Here is a 22,758-nt window from a genome sequence, read left to right on the forward strand (position 1 = left end):
ACTCCGGTGACGTCTACGGTTAATTGGCTAGATTTTAACCAATTAGTAGAAACAGCAACACGAGTCGAGCGGAGTTTGTCAGATGTTGAGCAGCTACCAAGAGGCAGTGAGGCCATAGTAGGGCCTAGAGACAGGGGATTCTGATCTTCAGTTGCAACCCAGACTAGTGGAAGCCATTTCAGGGGAACCAGTTGGTAGGGATCCAAGAAAAGGAAAACGAACCCTCGGCCAGTGAAATTAACCGACCAGAGATGCCATGAGCTGGTGAGTCAATAGCCAACACAGACAAGAGACCGACGTGCCCTAGTTGTGGCAAGAGGCATTTTGAGGCATGCTATAGTGGCAAAGGTGCATGTTTCCAGTGTGGACAAACAGGGCATTTCAAGAGGGACTGTCCCCAGATGAACAGGGACGTCCCAACAGCACAACAGCCGACCTCCTAGACAGTTAACCAACCAAAGAGTGCTGGAAATCGAGGCGAAGGGTCAAGTGGTGTCAAGCAAAAGAATGTCGTAGGTCAACCCCAGCAGTAAGGGCAAGTGTATACCGTGATACACCAGGAGGCAGCGGAGTCTCCAGATGTTGTGACCGGTAATGTTATGTTATGTGGGCAGTCTGCTTATGTTTTATTTGATCCTGGTGCTACACATTCATTTATATCTAGCATGTATACACCTAATATAAATAGGTTGGTTGAACCTATGCCTGAAGAGTTATTTATCTCTACCCCTTTGGGGGATGTGAAAGTAGTAGATAGATGCTATAATCATTGTGAGGTACTGATCAATAGTCAGAACTTCTATGCTGATTTACTTCCCTTAGAACTGTTGGAGTTTGATGCTATCCTGGAGATGGATTTTCTAAGTAAGTATCATGCTTTAGTAGACTGTTACAAGAAGAAGGTAGTGCTCAGAAAATCAAATGGCTAGGATACAATATTGACAGCAAGCAAACGATTAGTCGCGAGGAATTTGATATCGGCAGTGAAAGCTCGGAAGTTGTTGAGCAAGGGATGTAAAGCCTATCTGGCTCATGTAGTGGTTGCTCAAGGGAAAAATATGAACCCAGAAGATGTCCCAGTGGTAAATAGGTTTCGGGATGTATTTCCTGAAGAACTATCGGGATTACCACCCGACAGGGAGGTGGAGTTTACTATTGACTTAATTCCAGGATCATCTCCTATATCACAGGCACCGTATAGAATGGCGCCAGTCGAGTTGAAAGAATTAAAGGTTCAGTTGTAAGAGTTAATTGACAAGGGATACATTCGACCTAGTGTATCGCCTTGGGGAGCTCTGGTATTATTTATGAGGAAGAAGGATGGTACATTTAGATTATGTATTGACTATAGGCAGCTGAATAAGGTAACATTAAGAACAAATATTCGTTACCATGCATTGATGATTTATTTGATCAGTTAAGAGAAGCCACGGTATTTTCAAAGATAGACTTGAGATCGGGTATCATCAACTGAAAGTGAGGGAAGTCGGTATTCCTAAAACCGAATTTAGAACGAGATATGGACATTATGAATTCTTAATAATGTCATTTGGATTGACAAATTCCCCTACAGTATTCATGGATCTCATGAACAGGATATTTCATCCCTACTTGGACCAGTTCGTGATAGTATTCATTGATGATATACTGGTGTATTCTGGTAGTAGGGAGGATCATATTACCCACCTGAGGATAGTATTGCAGACATTGCGAGATAGGCAGTTGTATGTTAAATTCAGTAAATGCGATTTTTTGTTAGATCGGGTAGTATTTCTTGGGCATGTTGTTTCAGCAGAGGGCATTAGTGTAGATACCCAGAAGACGGAAGCAATAGTTAATTGGGAACGACCCACAATCGTTTCAGAAATACGCAGTTTCCTAGGGTTAGCAGGTTATTATCGGAGGTTTATGGAGGGTTTCTCTAAGATAGCTCTTAACTTGACCAAGAAAAGCGTGAGGTTTGAATGGTCATTGGAGTGTGAACATAGTTTCTAGGAGTTGAAACGGAAGCTAGTATCAACATCAATGCTTACCTTGCCTATTCCAGGTAAGGAATTTGAGATTTATTGCGACGCATCCTGACAAGGATTGGGATGTGTGTTGATGCAGAATGGGAAGGTGATTGCATATGCCTCTCGTCAACTTAAGAAACACGAGGGCATTTATCCCACACATGATTTGGAGTTGGCAGCAGTTGTTTTGGCTCTGAAGTTATGAAGACATTACCTATTTGGAGAGCACTGCAGGATATTTACAGATTAAAAAAGCTTAAAATATATCTTTGATCAAAAGGAGTTGAATCTAAGACAACGAAGATGGATTGAATTGATTAAAGATTACGACTGTTCCATCGAGTACCACCCTGGTAAGGCTAATGTTGTAGCAGATGCACTAAGTAAGAAATCCTCAGGACCCAAGGCCGTTATTGGTTCAATAAGAGGTATGCTATTGCAGGAGTTCAGGAATTCTAGAACTGCCTTATCAGTGGAATCGTTAGGAGGAATGATAGCAACTTTCCAGATAAGACCTACCTTAGTAGAAAACCTTAAGCAAGATCAGTTGGAAGACCCTGATCTTCAGAAGATTGTTGATGATGTAAGTAAGGGTATCAGGGGTGAATTTCAACTAAGAGCAAACAATGTGCTAGAAAATGAGGGGAGAATGTATGTGCCTAATAAGCTACAGCTTAAACAAGCCATTCTAGAGGAAGCACATAGTTTCGCTTATGCTATGCATCCAGATAACACCAAGATGTATAGAACTTTGAAGAAATCTTACTGGTGGCCTGGGATGAAGAGAGACATAGCAGAATATGTGGACCGATACATAATTTGTCAACAAGTAAAACCTGAGAGACAAAGACCAGCAAGATTACTCAATCCACTTCCAGTGCCTGAGTGGAAGTGGGAGCATGTGACAATGGACTTTCTATTTGGATTGCCTAAGACACCCTCAGGATTTGATGGCATTTAGGTAATAGTCAATAGACGAACTAAGACGGCCAAGTTCATACCAGTAAAAGTTACTTTTACACTAGACCGTCTAGCTAAGATTTATATGGATAGGATAATCAGTCAATATGGAGCCCCAGTGTCGATAGTGTCGGATCGGGACTTGAGGTTCACTTCAAATTTTTGGCCTAGTTTACAGAAGGCTATGGGCACTAAATTGCATTTCAGTATGGCTTTTCATCCGCAAACAGATGGACAGTCGGAAACAACTATACAGACACTGGAAGATATGTTAAGAGCTTGTGTACTACAATTCAAAGGAAGTTAGAATACACACCTATCGTTGATTGAATTTTCCTACAACAATAGCTACCATTCTAGTATCGGAATGGCTCCCTATGAAGTATTGTACGGCCGACTTTGTAGGACCCTAGTATGCTGGAATGAAGTCGGAAAATGACAATTATTGGGTCCAGAATTAGTTCAACAAACAACAGAGAATGTGAAACTTATCAGGGATAATCTTAAGGCAGCCCGCGATAGACAAAAAAGCTATGCTGATAAGCGATGAAGAGAACTAGAATTTGAAGTTGGAGAACGGGTATTTCTTTGGCTGTCCCCATGGAAAGGAATTCTCCAATTTGGGAGAAAATGGAAGTTAAGTCCATATTACATTGAACCATATGAAATTGTGGAACGGGTTGGTCCAGCAGTTTATAGGTTGCAATTACCGGTGGAGCTAGCTCATATTCATGACGTATTTCATGTGTCAATGCTAAGGAAATACGTGCCTGATCCTATGCCATACTAGTAACACAACCGGTACAGCTCAGAGAAGAGTTATCTTACGAGGAGGAAGCCATCGAGATCTTGGACAGGAAAGACCAGGTACTCAGAAATAAGACGATTCCTTGGGTGAAGGTGCTATGGCGTAATCATGGAATCGAGGAAGCTACCTGGGAACCTGAAGAGCAAATGAGGAAGACATATCCTCAACTTTTCAAATGACATATCAGGTAAATTTCGAGGACGAAATTTCTTTTAAGGAGGGGATGATTGTAAACCCCGAACTCTAGGTTCCTAGATAAGCATGTTTAGCTAAAGGAATGTTATATTATATATTTTCTTTCTTATTTTTATTAAAGTAGTAATTCATGGTTATTTATAGGAAATATGATGGAAGGGAAGGAAAAACATATTAGGTGAGAATAACGTGGCGGTTAATCCTTGAACTTGGGAGGAGATGGGAAATATTTTTTGGAAGAAGAACTTCAAAAGCTTAGTTTTGGCAGTTGACATGAAAAAATTTAGTGAATTCAGTGCCATTCGAAAACTGAGAGAATCTAGGTTGCGAGATTGTCTTGCCGGAGGAGGATTTTAGGAGGAGAAGAACAAGGGTGAAGAAAATAAAGAGAAGGTAGAATCTTGGATTTAAGTAGGGCCGAGGTGAAGATTGGAAGTTCCAAGTCAAACTATAAGGAATTTTGGGCTGAAATTTTAAGGGAATTGGTGCATAAGCAGACAGCTGCTTGTGAAGAACAAGCAAGCAGTTCATCGTGGAGAATTATAGCGAGATGTGGGCATGAGGATTTCGCTTATAAAGGAAATCTCGCTGATTTTTAAGGAGGATCTCACTCAAAGGGGAAATCTCGCTAGGATTTGGGCTGAGTATCGCTGGTAAGGCCAAGAAGAGCTAGAGGAAACGTATAAATCATAAGAGCCTGACTAACAGTGAGTGACTAAGTAAACTTAAGGTTTCCAATACTCATGCATATATGATCAAGTAAAGCACAATGACATTAATGATGAATTTATACTTCCTCAAGCAACAAATGGTTGGAGAATAACTTAACGCATATTTCCCGGCTTGTATGTGTGTAACACAGGCCAAGGTATGTCGTGCAACCATTACGAAAGATATGTTTCTGCTTTTGATAGGTTGGTATTTAGATTAGAAGGCTTAGGTGGTGAGTGCTGACAGTAGGGCTAGTAACTACCACGGTCATATCCTCTTCCAAAATAAAAGGGTAATCTGGGAGTGGGGTGTGACAGCTCGACGGTCCTATTCTCGTCGATGTCCACAAGAATTCCACCTTATCGCACGTCAACACTCTCATGAGCCTCGAATTGGGCAGCGCCATGTGCATTTTTATTCTTAAGCTCGATGGTACCGCCATTAGTACATGCATTTTTCTAATGTTCTTTCTTTTTCTTTGTCTAGCATCTTCACAAACACTTTGTTGTACTAACAACTTGAACTCAGTTCACCATCTTGTTCTTCCTTTAGATGTGTCGATCATGAATTCCGCCACTGAAAGGCTTAAAGCTGGTTAGAAACTAAGTTAGATATATAATGGTTAGTACATTCCTAGATTATTTCCAATATATGAATTTCTAATTTCTAGATATATGCAGTTCTAAGTACATGTAATTGTTCAAATACATGAATGGTGAAGGATGTGTATACATGTTCTTCATTTATTTTGTGTCTTATAGGAATATCTCTTGAGTATTTAATCATTGCCCTCATTTGTAATTAAGTAAAAATCAAAACAATTGAAGCAAATTGAAGTTATAAAGAAATTGAGTTTCAAGAGAATAATATTCTTCTTCTTTGTGCATTCCTGAGTTTTGTAAGAACAGTTTCTTCTCAAGTTTATGAGATCTAGGGTGTGTTTGGGAGTAATTTTGATATTCCTCTAAAATAATCATGTTTAGTAGAAAAATAAATTTGATTTTTGAAAAATAAAAAATCACTTTAAATTGATTTTTCAACCAAGTGATTTTTTTTTTTTTTTTTTTTTTTTTTTGTGATTGATGAGGAATCACCTCCAACATTTTTCTCATACTATTGAAATTTTGGAAAACCCATATTGCCACAAATTTAAGAACAACTAAAATTATTAAAAATAAATTAATAGAATTAGATATTCAGTATAATTATTTTAAAATAAAATTTCTAATATAAAATACCCTTTTAGTAATTTGGTAATTTTAAAATCACTTTTAGAACCAAACATGTAACAACCCGACTTTTTAAGACAACTAGAAAGGGGATCGTTACTACATATATGAATAAATATTTACATTTGAGGGAAAAAAATAAAAATAACAGGATTTTGGATAAAGAATCTAGTTGGACTTTAACTCAAGATTTCAAATTGTTTAACCGGGGTACTGCTTAGAAAATATTAAATGAAAAAGAAATCTCTAATCCCTAGACCCAGTCAAGGAAGGTTCATGAAAAGAAAACTATAATAAAAAAAAAAACATAGGAAGACATATAAATTCAAATGCGGCAATGTTCCTAGTTCCTTTGGCACCGTCACAGATTTCTCTTGTCAGTTGCCCGAGTATCCTTGTCCTTACCTGAAAAACATATAAAGATAAAAGGGTGAGTATAAAATACTCAGTAAATGATCCCAGTACCCATTACTGGGATCAGGCTATGCATTCACAACTAGAGAATATTTGGGCCAGTGGGTCAAACAATTATAACGGCTTCTAAAAGAAAAACCAAAGGAACAACTTATCATGCCTCGGCATCCATGTCTAGTGGGTTGATGTCACACCGTCAAAACATAGAAATAAACATGAATGTGAACTTGTCAATTCACAAAATCGTAACATGCAAATGAACCCGTAGGCTCACGCATGTCCAGTGGCCTAAAGGCACACCATCTAAGACATGAAACTAGACCCATCGGTCCCTTGAAATAAAACATGCATAAAGGCGAGACAGTAAATTGCTCCGGTTGATCTAATCATACATCATATACAAAATTTCAGTACTAATCCCGCCACACAAATTATAACATAACATGGAAGATCAAACATGCTCTTAATACTCACAACTGTCATGCAACAAGTGTACACAAAGACAAAGATCAGACTCCTAAAGACCATTAATTAACTTGATAAATCTAATCTGGGCCGAGGCGTTGGCAATAATACCACTTACCTCAAATTGGTTACAAAAGTCCACACAAATAATCTCTTTAAAAAAAGCCTTGGATAAACTCGAATCAATCCTCTGATATTAACCACAAGTTTAGTTTAGCAACTATGACCTAAGATATTAAGTCCAAGATATAAAAAACACACCGGGGTCTAAATCCAAAGGATAACCAACCACAACTTACCCAAAACTTACCAAACTCCAAAAATTTTCCAACGGAAAGAATGGTCTCTACTTCGGTGAACAATGCATCAAAAAAAAAAATTCAAATCTTGAATTTGAGTTTCAAACTAAAGAAAGATTACCAATTTAACCCAAAATCAAATGGGTAAATTAAACTCCTCAAAATCCAAAGAAAATAGATCTTACACAAAGAGAAAAAAAAAATATCCGAGGTTCTGGCAAGGACCAAGGCAGTGGCGGTCGTGCTGATCGGCGATGTGCGACTTACCGCTGCTGAAGGTTGACGGACAGAACACCGGCTGACGTAATAAAAAACGGTGCCGGCATGAAGATCAACGACGTGCGGTTCGTGGCTAAGCGCGGCGACAAGGACGGATGGATGGGCTTGGCGCAGATGAGGGGCATGGTGACGGCTGACTGGTGCTTGATGCAGAGGGTCTGCAGCAATCTGGGACGCGGCGGCGACTTCACACTAGGCGGCGGCTAAGATTCGTGTACCGAAAGAAAGAAAAAAAAATAGGGGGGGGGGGGGGGGGGGGGGTGTTCTGACGTGCGAGAGATAAAAAGAAGAAAAAGAGAGAGGAAAAAAAAGAGAAAAAAAAACTTTTCTTTTTTTTTTTCTTTTTTTAATTATTATTTTTTAAAAAAACCCTCAAGTGAGACTTAACCTATTTAAAACAACTTAAACCATTTCTTTTTCTTTCTAAAAATCTGAATATCCAAATCCCTTTTGGATTTAGAATCCCAGATTCAATTGTGGGAAAGATATTTTAAATCAATTATTACAATAAATTGATTTAATTTAATTAACTTCTCCAGAAAATACATGACAAACTCAAAACTCCAAATTTTAATTCGATTTTTCAAATTAAATTAAAATTGAAACAATTAGACATAAGTTGCAAATTTTCCTTTAATCAAATTTAAATTTTAGAATTCTTCTCTGAGCAAATATTTAAATCGAATCGTCCTTTACAGTAATTCGATTTATCCTCCGAAATTTAAAATATTTGTAATCACCACAAAATACAGAGTTTAAATGACGAACAAATTTGGAATGTCGCATTCTTCCCTCCTCAAGGAACTTTCATCCTCGAAAGTTCATTCTTGAAAAAGCTCGGGTTACTAGACCCTCATCTTCTCCTCTCGCTCCCATGTAGCCTCCTCGAACTGGTGATTTTGCCACAATATATTCACAAGAGCTATATTCCTATTGCGTAAAGTCTTCACCTCTCTGGTGAGAATTCGAACAGGCCTCTCCTCATAACTTAAGTTCTCATTCAATTGCAATGGCTCATAAACCACTACATGAGATCAATCTACTATATACTTTCTTAACATGGAGACATGAAAAACTTTGTGAACTGCGGAGAGAGACGGTGGTATTGCTAATCAATAAACCACAGGCCCAATGGGCTCTAAGATCTTGAAAGGCCCAATAAATTGTGGACTTAGCTTCCCATTCCTTCCAAATCTCATAACATCTTTCATGGGTGCCACCTTCAAGAACACTTTATCATTAGTTTCGAACTCTAATTTTTTATGCCTAACATCGGCGTAACTCTTCTATTTGCTCTGAGTTGTTCACATATATGCTCTGGTCTTCTCTATTGCCTCGTTTGTGGTCTGTACTAGCTCAGGTTCTAGCAACTTCCATTCTCCAACCACATCCCAGCATACGGGCAACCTACAACTCTTCCCATAAAAGGCCTCAAACCGCGATATGTGAATAATAGCCTGATAACTATTATTATATGCAAACTCTATCAAATGCAAGTGGGAGTCCCAACTCCCTAAAAACTCTAACGCACAAGCACGTAACATATCCTCCAGTGTCTGGTTTAAACGCTCTGTCTAACCATCCGTCTGTGGGTGAAATGTTGTACTAAAATCCAATTGAGTACCCAACACTGCTTGGAGACTTTCCCAAAAGCTAGATGTAAAGCGAGAGTCTCTGTCCAATACAATGGACACAAGTACTCCATGCAACCACACTACCTCTCTCATGTATATCTGTGCCCACTTACTTATCGAAAAAGTAGACTTCCCTTGAAGGAAATGTGCTAGTTTCATGAGTCTGCCTACTACAACCCAAATCACCGTAAAACCCTTCGCGGTTCATGACAACCCTACAATGAAGTCCATTAACACACTCTCCTACTTCCACTCTGGTATGCTCAAAGGTTGCAACAAGTTTGCTGGCTTTTGTCTCGGGGCCTTCACTTGCTGATACACTAAGCACTTACTAACAAACTCTGCTATCTCCTTTTTCATGTCATTCCACCAGTAACAACGTTTTAGGTCCTGGTACATTTTGGTACTGCCAAGATGTATAAAAAATGGGAAGTTATGAGCCTCCAATAAAATATCTTTCTTGAGGTCACAGTCTGCTAGTACGCATAAGCATCTCTGAAAAGTAAGACCATTATTTGCGGACACGATGAATTCACCACCCTGCCCTGACTTCACCTGTCACACTATTTCAACTAGGTAAGGATCATTCCATTGAGCATCAATAATTCTCTGTCTCAAACTCGATTGTATCGATAACTTTGCAGAGACCTCCCCCACCACCACTGCAATCTCAGCCTACTCCAGGTTCTTGCATAATTAAGTCTGTCTGGTGATAAGGGCTGTTGAATGGGCTACCTTCCTACTTAAAGCATCTGCCACTATATTTTCCTTCCCTAGGTGTACAGAATCTCACAATCATAGTCCTGAAGGAACTCTTATACAAGAATACCTATGAGTGGAAGCGAATCTTTCCAATTCTGATAGAATTTCCACATATACATTCACACATATAGCTATGCATTAACAACACTAAATTATTCGCATGCTTAAAGGATAAATGACAAGAGAACGAGTAAACATACCAGTTGAGGACATTCTTTTCGGCAAGACTCTCTCTCTCCACAAACGAACTCCTCTCGCTCTCGCTAGACCAGTAAGCAATCGTTCAGCACCACTCCAGTCGTCTACCACGAACGGCTTTGCACGAACAGCAGGGAATGGGGACGACACCACCACTCGGAGCCCTTAGTATTTTCGGAATGAGAATCTAAAGTGTGAGCTTTGTTCGGATTTGGTAGAAGTGAGGAGGAAAGTTTATCGTGTACAAAGATCAAGCAAGTGGGAGAAGGCAACAACTATCATATAGTCGGGGTGCTTGATCGTTTAGGCAAGGTACACGATCGTATAGGGAAAAGCTAGGTGATCGTCTATACGATCGTTTAGTAAGGCTCAAGTGTTAAGCGATCGTTTAGTAAAATAGTAAGCGATCGTTTAGGAAAGCGCGTGCGGGTGTATGTGGTCGTTTAGTAAGCTGGCGCTATCATATAGGCTCTGCAAATACTAAGCGATGGAATACCAATTACACAGTGAGCAATTATGCGTCTCTCTTACAAAATAAAACCAATTTTCATTTTATTCTTCAATTACGAAAGCTGAATCGAACTTCCCATTAATGCACGGTTACGGAGAAAACGGTGGCCAATTATCCCATAATTGCCAATTAATAAAATAATAAATATAATCATATTATATTCATAACCTATAGTTTGATATCATATATCAACCATAGTGTTTTCTCTTCTACTTGATATAAATCATATTTATATCCAATTTCCTCCAAATTAATGTATCTCATACATTTAATCAATTATGTCATATATAATTAACTAGTTCAATTATATCATATATAATCGAACTTCCTCTTATCAATTTGAACATTTCAAACTGACTCAAAAACTGATTCTCAACTTGTATCTAAGCTACCAAGGGGACCTTATGGACCTATGGCTTAAAGCTCCAATGGTACGTGAATAGCTAACTAAACTCTTTAGCCACGAGATCCACCATCCGTTAACTGCCAGACATTCCACCAAAGACTGACAGCTGAACTCTTCTTTTTCTGTGTCCATCAGATAACCAACCATGTGTACGATAACCCTTCACAGATACTTGTAAGTACAGTTGGGCCAATTTACCGTTTTCCCCCTATAGTTACATCTTACTCCTTAAGTACCACTGATTCCTCTAATGAATAATACAACATAGTCTTGCAATGTGTGAACACCTCTCAGGCCATGAGAAGGTGTGTGGCACCACAACGTTCAAGCCCTAGGATCAGCCCTTAAGGGAGCTATCTATCTACTTACCCCTGCTTTGGGGAAGGAGTGAATTCCATCTTGTATAGCTGAGTTCTCAACTCCTAAATCAAACGAATCCCCAAAGTGGTATTTTGAGTTGGCGACCTGGCCACTCGCACCTTGCAAATTAAAGGACCGCCCTCAATGGCAGGAGTTCTCAACTCACTCAGGATTGAGGTCATGTTACCTATGGCCATCCTATCGAAGTGAAGTCTCTGTCATGAATGACATTATATAACGAGATGTTAACACTTCATGGTCAGGTCTTATACAAACTTTTTGTATAGGATGCCCCCGCTTGTATGTCCCCTACACGAATGATCAGGATCCGACCATCTGTGACAAGTCACAACACATGTAACTATTCCACAAAGCGGGTCGCATTCGTAGCGTTACCAGGATTAGGTTTCCCTCTTTTATCTATATACTACAGACCATTTTGGTTATCACTTAAGATATGATCCCTTTGTATGTCACCATATACATGCTTAAGTTACATAAAGACAACCAAGGATTTTAGTTTATTGGTTTGTGATAAAGCAAATAAAACATCCAATGTGCAAAGTCAAGAAGTGAAGTAAATATCATATATTATACATCACAAGCGTTTGTTCAAATTGTTTACACTACAAGACATGAGACTTTAGGGCATCATCCCCAACAAGTCCTTCACCAACTCCAACCACCTACATTGTCTCATGTTTAACTTCTTAACTCTTGTGGTTAGTGAAAATCTGTATCTTTTCTCCATACAAATAGTACCTCCAGATTTTTAAGGCAAAAACCATGGCTGCCAATCCCAAATCATGTGTGGGATAGTTTCGTTCATGGTTCTTTAACTAACGAGAGGTATAAGCAACTACCTCACCTTGTTGCATCAATATGCACCCCAAACCTTTTTTGGAGGCATCATTGTAAATAACAAAACCATATGTTCCATCCGGTACAGTGAGAACTAGGGCAGTAACCAACTTTTTCTTGAGATCCTGAAAACTATCCTCACAAGCCTCACTCTAAACAAAAGAAGCTCCTTTTCGGGTCAACTGGATCAGCAGGGTGGCTATGCGGGAAAAGTCCTTCACAAAACGACGATAGTAGCCCACTAACCCCAAGAAACTTCACACCTCACTAACTGTGGTAGGGCGAGGCCAGCACGTGACTGCCTCAATTTTTTGTGAGGTCAACAAATACATCTTCCTTTGACACCACATGCCTAAGAAAGGACACCTACCTCAACCAAAGCTCAAATTTAGAAAACTTGGCATACAACCTGTGTGCCCTCAAAGTCTCTAAAACCTTTCCCAAATGCTTCTCATGTTCTATCTTTGTCTTTGAATAAACTAGAATATTATCTTTGAAAACTATCACAAAGGTGTCAAGGAATTCCTTGAACACCCTATTCATCAGGTCCATAAATACTGTAGGAGCATTCGTCAAACCAAATGACCTCACGATGAACTCATAATACCATACCTCGAACGAAAAGTTGTTTTAGGAAATCACTGTTCTTTATCCTCAACTGGTGGTAACCTAACTGAAGGTCAATCTTGGAAAATACTGTAGCCCCTTGCAACTGATCAAACAAGTCGTCAATCCAAGGAAGCGGATACTTATTTTTTATAGTTACCTTATTTAATTCCCTGTAGTCAATGCAAAGACGCAATGGCCCATCTTTCTTTTTCACAGAAAAATACCGGTGCACCCCACAGTGACACACTAGGGTGGATGAAACTCTTATCCAACAACTCTTGCAACTAAACCTTAAACTCTTTCAGTTCAGCTGGAGCCATTCTGTACGGAGCTTTCGAGATAGAAGTTGTACCTAGCTCTAACTCGATAGCAAAATTTATCTCCCGATGTGGCGGCAGACCTAGGAGATCCTCTAGAAAAACATCCAGGTAGTCTCTTACTACTGGCTCCGAAGTTAGACCTTAGGCTCTCTAGTGTCAACAACACTAGCCAAGATACTCCAGGCACCCCGGTTAAGCAACCTCTTGGCTTTCATAGCTGAAATTACTCTGGCAGGACCACGGTCCCCGCCCCTATAAATTTAAAGTTGACTTCCGTGGGACGGTTAATGTTGAAATTAGGGTTTTGCGCTCTAGGGGCAATTTTGTCTTTTTCATTATACCCTAGGGTTTCCCTATTCTCTATTTAAGTTGTTGGTCTGTTGTATTCCTTTGTATCAGTTTTCTAATCAGAATTCCCTTATCCCGTGGTTTTTCTCCTTAATTAGGGTTTTCCACGTAAATTCTTGGTGTGCTATTTTCTTTTCCCTACTCTACTTTTCATCATGGAGAATCCCAAACCAATAACCCAGATATAACCATTATTATCCAAAAAAGCCATTGACATGTACTTCCAAACCCTTCTTCCCTACTTCCGTGAAGACCAGCCGTCGCCGCCCTACCCACCGCCAGCCATCTTCTTCACAGACCCAACAACCAGCCGCAAAACCCTAATTTCAACCAGTCGCGTGCAGATGAAGATGGCCATCCGATTCAGACGCGCGCAGACAAAATTGACCAGCGATTGGCAATGCGAAACTTGTCCGGCCGATCTCAAACACTGTCGACCGATGCCATGGAGCCCTAATCTGCTACACCTAGCGCCGATTGGTCCAGATTCGTGATGCCCGAGCCCCGATCTGCTATACCCAACGCCGATTGGTCCAGATCCGTGATGTCCGGTGCCGATCAGTCAAGTTTTCGTCCGTTGGGGTTGCCGTCGACTTTCTCCTCTCAGATCGAAGCCTCATCCCAATCTTTGCCGCACCAAAGGACAGATGGAAGAAGTACGGGTATTTTCCAGCCGGGTATGAGTAACCGAATGGGGCAGTTTTCGCCGATCATGGATGAGTTTGGAGGGGGTGAGTCTTCATCATACCACCAGAAAAATATAATCCAAGATCCAGTTACCCAGTTGCAGTTGCAGATTAAACGACAGAACGAGATGTTTCAACAGCAGCTTGCTGTTATTGGGGAAGCCATTGGATCGACATCCAAGATCCAACCAGATATAAATCCATACCCTGATAACTCGGTAACTTTGTTCCCTACTTGCCCTTCAAATTTATGTTCTGGAACTATAGGCAATTCTTCTGGAATTATTATAGAAGAAAAGTTGAATGGTGAAAATTATTTCTCTTGGTCCCAATCTATTAAAATGGTTCTTGAGGGCCGTCACAAATTTGGATATCTGATAGGTAAAATACCAAAACCAAGGATCGGTGATCCCCAAGAGCGAATGTGGAAAGGAGAGGATTCTTTGTTGAGATTAATTTTGATTGGAAGTATGGAACCTCAGGTTGGAAAACCTTTATTGTATGCAGCTACAGCCCGTGATATTTGGGTGGTAGCCCAGAAACTCTACTTCTCTATGTAAGCAGGTCCATGAATGCAAATAGGGAACGATGGATGTTACTGCTTACTTTAACAAGCTATCTCTATTGTGGCAAGAGATGGATTTGTGCTGTGAAATGATTTGGAACTGTCCTTGTGAAGGAGTGTTACATTATCAGTCTGAAGAAACGGATCGCGTGTATGACTTTCTTACAGGACTCAACTCTAAATTTGATACACTGCGCAGTCGTATATTAGGGACCAGACCTATACCATCCCTAATGGAAGTCTGTTTTGAAGTTCGCTTGGAGGAAGATAGGTCGAGGGCCATGAACAGTACACCTGTAACACCAACAGATTCCGCTGCTTTCAAAACATCAAGCCCTGTACAAGATAAACAGAACAGTAAGCCGCCCCCATGTGCAAATATTGCAAAAAACCCTGGAACACTAAAGATCGGTGCTGGAAACTTCACGGCCGACAGCCAAATGGTAAGAAACGACAGCTAAGTCGAGCTCTTGTAGGTGAATCTGTTACTAAAGATACTCAGACTCAGAACCAGGAAACTACTCAGAGCACTACTACAGTGGGTGTAAATGCAATCGCCCATATAGGTACTTTTCACTCCTTTGGCCTTGTGAGTATAACTGGTAATAAACTGTGGATATTAGACTGAGGAGCCACAGATCACTTAACTGGTTCTTCTGATCAATTTTTATCTTATTAACCTGGTGATGGAAATGAAAGAATCAGAATTGTAGATGAATCCTTTGCCCCCGTTGCAGGAAAAGGACGGGTGTCACCCTTTGCTGGCTTAATACTCCAAGATGTGTTGCATGTGTCAAAAGTGTCTTACAATCTGTTATCTATTAGTAAACTTACAAGAGATTTAAAGTGTTGTGTTATCGTCTCACCTGATGATGTTGTTTTTCAGGATCTGACCTCGGGGATGACGATTGGCACTGCCCGGCATGATAGGGGACTCTATTTCCTCACTGAAGAAGCTTCCTTTAGGATATGTGATAGGACTAGTATTTTCTTCTCATTTTTCAATTTCTGAAACTGATTATATATTATGGCATTATCGCCTTGGCCATCCTAATTTCCAGTATATGAATTATTTGTTTCCTCATCTTTTTCGCAACATTAATATTTCTTGTTTGAAATATGATGTGTGTGTCCAGGCTGAACAGCCTCGTGTTTCTTTCTCTTCTCAGCCCTATAAGTCCTCTAAACTATTTACTCTATTCTATAGCGATGTCTGGGGTCCTTCACCAGTCACTACCATAACTGGGAAGCGTTTCTTTTTAACCTTTATTGACGATCATACTCGACTAACCTGGGTTTTCCTTCTGATATATAAATCAGAAGTCACTTCAATTTTCCAACAATTTTACAATTCTATAGAAACCCAATTCAACGCTAAAATCGCTATTCTCAGGAGTGATAATGGTCGAGAATACCTTAGTAACGCCTTACGCGAATTCCTTGTATCCAAAGGTGTTGCCCATCAGAGTTCCTATGCGTACACTTCTCAACAAAATGGAGTGACTGAATGGAAAAACCGTCCTTGTTGAAGTTGCTCGCTCTTTTATGTTGTCAACCTCTCTTCCCTCTTATTTGTGGGATGCTATCTTGACAGCAGCCCATCTAATAAACCGCATGCCATCCCGGGTCCTAAAATTCAAAACCCCCTTAGATTTCTTCAAAGAGTCTTACCCAAATTCCAAACTTCTTTCTGATGTACCCTTTCGTGTCTTTGACTGTGTGGCGTTCGTCCATACACACGAACCTAACCGTACCAAGTTTACCCCTCGGGCACAAAAATACGTTTTTGTAGGGTGCCCTCTACATCAGCGTGGGTACAAGTGTTATCACCATCCTTCTAGAAAATACTTTGTCTCTATGGATGTGACATTCTTTGAAGATCATCCATTCTTTCCCAATGATTCTCTTCAGGGGGAGCATTCCAGTGAAGAAACCAATTGGGGTCCCAGCTTTTCTGCCTTACTTGAACCTGAACCCATCCTTGATGTCAGTATCAGTACAAACGCACCTATCCTCCCAACCAAACAAGTCCCTTGGATCACATACTATAGAAAGAATCTCAGGAAGGAAATAGCGCCGCCTGTTATCTCTCCGGCTCCAGTTCATGAGTCTGAACAGAGATCAATTCTAGGTACTAGTAGTCCTATCTCTGATCATGATAATAAATGTGATAAAACTGATGCTTGTGTTGAAAATGTTGAGAGCAAAAGCAGGGAAGATAATGTCAGCAAGGATGTGATTGAGGTCGATGATGGTGTAGAGACAGATGATTGTGTAACTCTTGAGGACATGGTTGAATCTGGAAAAGAAACATCTCTTATTCCCACTGGAAAAATGTTGAGAGTGGGAAAATAACAGAACTGGAGGGAGAATGCAGTATGTCAGAAGAAAATAAAGATAGAGATGAATCCCTTGATCTTCCGATTGCCCTAAGGAAAAGTACGAGATCATGTACTAAATAACCGTTGTAGTGTTACTTTTCCTATAGTAATTTATCTCCTGAGTTCAAGGCCCTCACTACAAACCTAGACATAGTAGTGATACCAAACAATATACACACAGCGTTGGAAAGACCTGAATGGAAAGCCGCAATTATGGAAGAATGAGAGCTCTCGAGAAAAATCATACGTGGGATCAAGTCAATCTTCCAAATGGTCATAAATCAATCGGATGTAAATGGGTATTCACAATAAGTTATAAGCCCAATGGAACTGTTGACAGATACAAAGCCAGATTAGTGGCCAGGGGTTTTACTTAGACTTTTGGGTTGATTATTCAGAGACCTTTTTGGCAGTTGCAAAGCTAAACACAATTCGGGTCCTCCTTTCTATTGCAGTTAATAAGGATTGGTCCCTTCACCAGCTTGATGTGAAGAATGTCTTTCTCAATGGAGAACTGGAGGAAGAAGTCCATATGAGTCCTTCCCCTAGGATTTGAGAAACAGTTTAATCACCAAGTTTACAGATTGAGAAAGTCCTTATATGGGCTAAAACAGTCACCAAGGGCTTGGTTTGGCAGATTTACTATGTTTTTAAAGTCGCAAGGATATAAAAGGGTCATTCTGATTATACTCTGTTTACTAAAAGGTCTGTATCCAGGAAAATTGCAGTTTTGATTGTTTATGTTGATGACATTGTTATTTTAGGCGATGATACCTCAGAGATTGGCCGATTGAAGGCAAAGATGGCTGAGGAATTCGAGATCAATGACCTTGGAAAACTAAGATACTTCCTTGGAATGGAAGTAGCTCGATCAAGAGAAGGAATTTCAGTTTCCCAACGGAAGTATACTCTGGACTTGCTTAAAGAAAAAGGTATGACGGGGTGCAAACCAGTTGATACCCCTATAGAAGCAAATGCAAAGTTAAGTAATATGAGTAAAAGTGTTCCAGTGAGCAAAGAAAGATATCAGCGACTTGTTTGAAAATAATATATCTATCTCATACTAGACCTGACATCTCTTATGCAGTAAGTATGGTAAGTTAGTTCATGCAGTCACCATACGAAGAACACATGAGGGCAGTAGAGCGCATTTTGAGATATCTGAAAACCTCTCCAGGGAAAGGCTTGATGTTCAGGAAAACTGAAAAACGATGTATCGAAGCTTACACCGATGCTAATTGGGCAGGATCTGTAGTAGACAGAAAATCAACATTAGGGTATTGTACCTTTGTGTGGGGCAACCTTGTTATATGGAGAAGCAAAAAGTAAGGTATCGTTGCCAGAAGCAGTGCCAAGGCAGCATACAGGGCCATGAGTCTGGGAATCTGTGAAGAGATCTGGCTTGAAAAAGTTTTGAAAGACCTTGATCAAGAGCATACTGGTCCAATGAAACTCCACTATGGTAATAAAGCAGCTATAAGCATAGCAAATAACCCTGTTCAACATGACAGAACAAAGCATGTGGAGATTGACCGGCATTTTATCAAGGAAAGACTCGATAGTGGCAACATTCGTGTTCCTTATATTCCCTCCAATCAACAAATTGCAGATGTCTTAACCAAGGGGTCTTCCCAGACAGTTGTTTGACGCATGTGTGAGTAAGTTGGGACTTATTGACATCTACGCCCCAATTTGAGGGGAAGTGTTGAAATTAGGGTTTTGCACTCTAGGGGCAATTTGTCTTTGTGATTGTACCCTAGGGTTTCCCTGTTCTCTATTTAAGCTGTTGGTTTGTTGTATTCCTTTGTATCAGTTTTCTAATAAGAATCCCTTATCCCGTGGTTTTTCTCCCTAATTAGGGTTTTCCACGTAAATTCTTGGTCTGCTATTTTATTTTCCCCACTCTATTTTTCATCAGTTAAAAATCACCTTCTTGCGAGAGCAGTCTATAATGGCATGATTAGTAGCTAGCCAATCCATGCCCAAAATCATATCAAAACCACGCATGTCCAAGACTATTAAAATCACATCTAGTGAACGACTCCTCTACTTCAATCTGACATGCTTTTACCTTTTCCTTTGCTAATATAATTTCTCCAGACGGAGTGGATACCAAACACATAGCGCAAAGACTCTAATTCTAACATGGCATGCTTAACAAATATTGATGATATAAACGAATGGGATAAACTAGAATCAAACAATACCAACGCAAAGTGTCCCAAAACTGGGAGCGTACCTATCACAACAGTGCCTGCCTTCTCGGCCTTCTGCCGGGTGGTTAAGTAAACACGACTTTGTTATTGCTGAGGTCTATTCGAATTCCTCTGTTCAGACTGGTTCCTGTAACCTGATGTGTTTATATTAGGGCATCTATCAATCGAGTGCCCCTCCTGTTTGCAATGAAAACAGACCCTGGTGCCCACCAAATATCGTCCCCAATGACGTCTCGAGCTACACATTGGCCGAATTATTTCTACCATACCTGCCTCGGCGGCCTATTGCATGAAGTGTCAAAGCGGTCTAACTGAGCTTTGACTCTTCTGATGAGGTTGAGGCTCGAAAGCCTTCTGATTTGCTTTCCTCTTCTGACCCCAGGAAAGTGTTGGGGTTGATGCCCTAAATCTCGTAGGGTCTTGTGGTTTGTAAACACCTATATGTACAAACGCTTGTGATGTAATAATATGAAATATTTTCTTCACTGTTGTCTATGAAATATGAGATATTTTAGTTGCATTAACCACAAACTAATAAACTAAGATCCCTGGTTATCGTTGTAACTTAAGCATGTATGTGGATGTTGGATTTTATGTCTTAAACACTCGTAGTTTGTAAAATAATAAACATTTTCTATTATCAATATACTTTTTATTGATCTCATAAATTGTAAATCCAATAAACTAAGACCCATGACTATGTATGAGTACTTAAACTTTATGTGGAGACATAAAAGTGGATCAGGTTCGAGTAAATAGTCAAAATGATCTATGGTACATGAATGAGGTTGGGTACCTTATTCTAGTAACACCATTGGATGTGGCCTACCCTGTAGTTGTTACAAAGAGTTGTAAAGTGCTACATACGATGTGATCTTAATTCGTACATGTTATGACATGAGGAGTGGGGACATCCTATGTAATGAGTTTACATAAGATCAGGACCAAGAAATAAGTCACTCTTACTTTATAACTCTGTTTACTGTTTAAACTGACTATTTCACCTATCTAACCTAGGTTAACTTGATTTTAATTCTGAGCTAGCTATGAACTTCTGTTTGTTTAGGATTATCCTTTGATCTGTAAATGGTGAGAGTAGTCAAACAGCACTGCTCAATAAGCTTACCATTTTGAGGATAAGACCGGATGAATAGCTGAGGACGTAGCCTTGCAAGATGAAGTTCACGCCTACCCGATTTAGGGATAGGAGAAAGGTTGTTCTCTCAAGTATTGAATTCATGTCTTGAACAAGGGGCCCCACCTTCTCACTAAGGTGAGAGAGTATGGTTTAGTGATTGGATCACAAACCAGTTGTTCATTAGAGGATCAGTAGGGACTTGAGAAATAATATGTAATCTTGGGGGTAAAACAAATATTTGACCCAACCGTTATTACGAACAACCTGTGAAGAGTCGACTTGCTGATTATGGTTAAATCATGTGGTCATAATATATCTACAGTGAGGGGAGTGCAACTATGGGCTTTAGTGGAATGACCCATTAGTTAACAAATGGGGATTAATTTGGTCTAATGAATATAGTTAATTAATCTTGGATCGTTGGAGTCCATGATCTATAGGTCCGCGAGGTCCCCCTACTAGCTCGTAACGGACTAGCTCTAGAATAGCGTGATAAGTTAATTTGAAACGGTCAAATTATAATTAAGGGATTTAGTAATTATATGAGATATAATTATATGTTTAATTTTAGAATTAAACAGAATAGGAGAATTTATATATTTAAATATATAAAGATGGATATGTGTTAAAATTAATTTAATATTTGATATTAAATTAATTAAGTTTTATTTAATAATTAGTTTATGAAATTAATTAAATTTTCTTTTTTAAAATCAAAATAGATTTTATAAAATCAAATTTTTATTTTTAGATAAAATTGGAAAATTGGAAAACTAAAAACACACAAAATGGAAAAAAAAAGTTTTTCCATTATCCATCATCTAAGTAGCTCACACATGAAGCATTATCATTGCCTTGTCTTCTACAAACATGAGTTGCAACTCATGCAACTCTTCTCTTTACATGTTTATCTACAATATAATGAAGATATTGGAGTGAAAATTGGGGCTTAGAGAATTTTAGAGAAAATTCGATTTGAAGAAAGGTTCTTCAACAAGGTTGCTGCAGTGAGCTTTTCTCCTTCATCCCTTGATTCAAGCTTGTTTTGAGTCCCACAAATCAATCTAGAGCACCAAGAGAATAGTGGAGAACGTCTTGAGGTGGTCTACAACAAGATTTGAAGAAGATAGCAGCTGGTGAAGAAGCTTTGAAGAAGTTCTACAAGAGGTATGTCTTGAAACTCACTTTTTTCTACAAAAGCATGCTTTATATATTAAAAAAATTAGTGAATTTGAGTGCTTAGATGATCCTTGTGCTTTCGCTGTTGTTCATACAATCCTACAATTGGTATCAGAGCATCAAATAAGCATTCAATTTGGTTTAATTTTGGTTTGGTGGGTGTTTTATTTGAGAAATATGAAATTGATGCACTTATATGGTTTTCTGAGTTTTGGCTGTTTAATTCTCTTTAATTTCTCATTTAAATTTGTAATTAGCTCTTACTTGATGAGCTTTAATGTGTTCTCAAGAGTCTGTAATTTATTTGGAGTCATTAGGGTTGAAATTAAGCTATAAATCAAAGAAACAAGAGAAGAGACAGAGTTGCAATTCCAGAAAATCAGCCTTTGTTCTTATCGTCGCTGAGCTTCAGTATATAAACGATCGTTTAGCTTCATACGTTAAACGATGTGAAGAAAGCTAGACGATCGTATAGCAATGGGCGTTGGTCGTTGTGATGTTGAACGTTAGACGATCGTGTACCTGCAAGAGCGAAACGATGCATTCAATTTGCTATACGATAGCATTAAGCGATCGTTTAGCTTTGGTGTGGGAACTAAACGATACGTTGAATTTACTATACGATGGTACTATGCGATTGCAACAATGCGTGCTAAGCAATGTGATGAAGTGCTACATGATAACGCTGAGCGATCGTTTAGAAGTGGAGCAAAGCGATCGTGTAAACGAAGTGCTAAGCAATGCATTGAAGTTTCTATGCAATGGAACTAAACAATCGCTTACCTACGATGCTGAACAACACGATGATGTTCTATACAGTGGAGTTAAGCGATCGTTTAGGTATGGCGGATTGTAAACGATGACATGTAGCACTTGACGATGGTGTTAAGCGATCGTTTGGTTCTATACGATAGAACTAAGCGATGCAAAGAAGAGCTATACGATAGCCCTGAGCGATCGCTTACTACGATTGTTTATCTTTGTCGGGAGTTAAACGATGCGTTGAGTTTCTAAGCAATAGCATTATGCGATCGTTTACCTCTATGTGGCAATTACGCGATGCGTCGAGTTGCTATGCGGTAGCACTACGCAATCGCATACCTTTATGCGGCAGCTGGGCGATGCGTTGAATGCTATGCGATGGCATTAAACGATTATTTGGTTTTTGCACGCGCTAAACGATCAACTTCATGCGTTAGACGATGGAGCTAA

At 39.5% G+C, this 22,758-nt stretch overlaps 1 protein-coding gene and 1 long non-coding RNA gene across 2 annotated transcripts; one reads left to right on the forward strand and one right to left on the reverse strand.

Annotated features, from left to right (window-relative positions):
• Positions 1 to 701: 701 nt before the first annotated feature.
• On the forward strand, positions 702 to 3,959 carry LOC150034151 (uncharacterized). The gene is made up of 6 exons (XM_090317250.1): positions 702 to 864; positions 946 to 1,240; positions 1,668 to 1,891; positions 2,336 to 2,663; positions 3,066 to 3,255; positions 3,780 to 3,959. The coding sequence occupies exons 1-6, from the start codon at positions 702 to 704 to the stop codon at positions 3,957 to 3,959; spliced, it is 1,380 nt and encodes a 459-aa protein (XP_090173376.1).
• A 2,095-nt stretch (positions 3,960 to 6,054) lies between these two features.
• Positions 6,055 to 7,653, reverse strand: LOC150034152 (uncharacterized). The gene is made up of 2 exons (XR_016532403.1): positions 7,361 to 7,653; positions 6,055 to 6,320 (listed from the first exon to the last, which is right to left on the reverse strand). It is a non-coding gene; the product is annotated as an uncharacterized LOC150034152 (long non-coding RNA).
• Between the last annotated feature and the right edge of the window lie 15,105 nt (positions 7,654 to 22,758).

Source organism: Benincasa hispida, chromosome 9, assembly GCF_027475165.1.
Source record: "Benincasa hispida cultivar pf3 chromosome 9, pf3_genome.v1.1, whole genome shotgun sequence".
Classification (NCBI taxonomy): domain Eukaryota; kingdom Viridiplantae; phylum Streptophyta; class Magnoliopsida; order Cucurbitales; family Cucurbitaceae; genus Benincasa; species Benincasa hispida.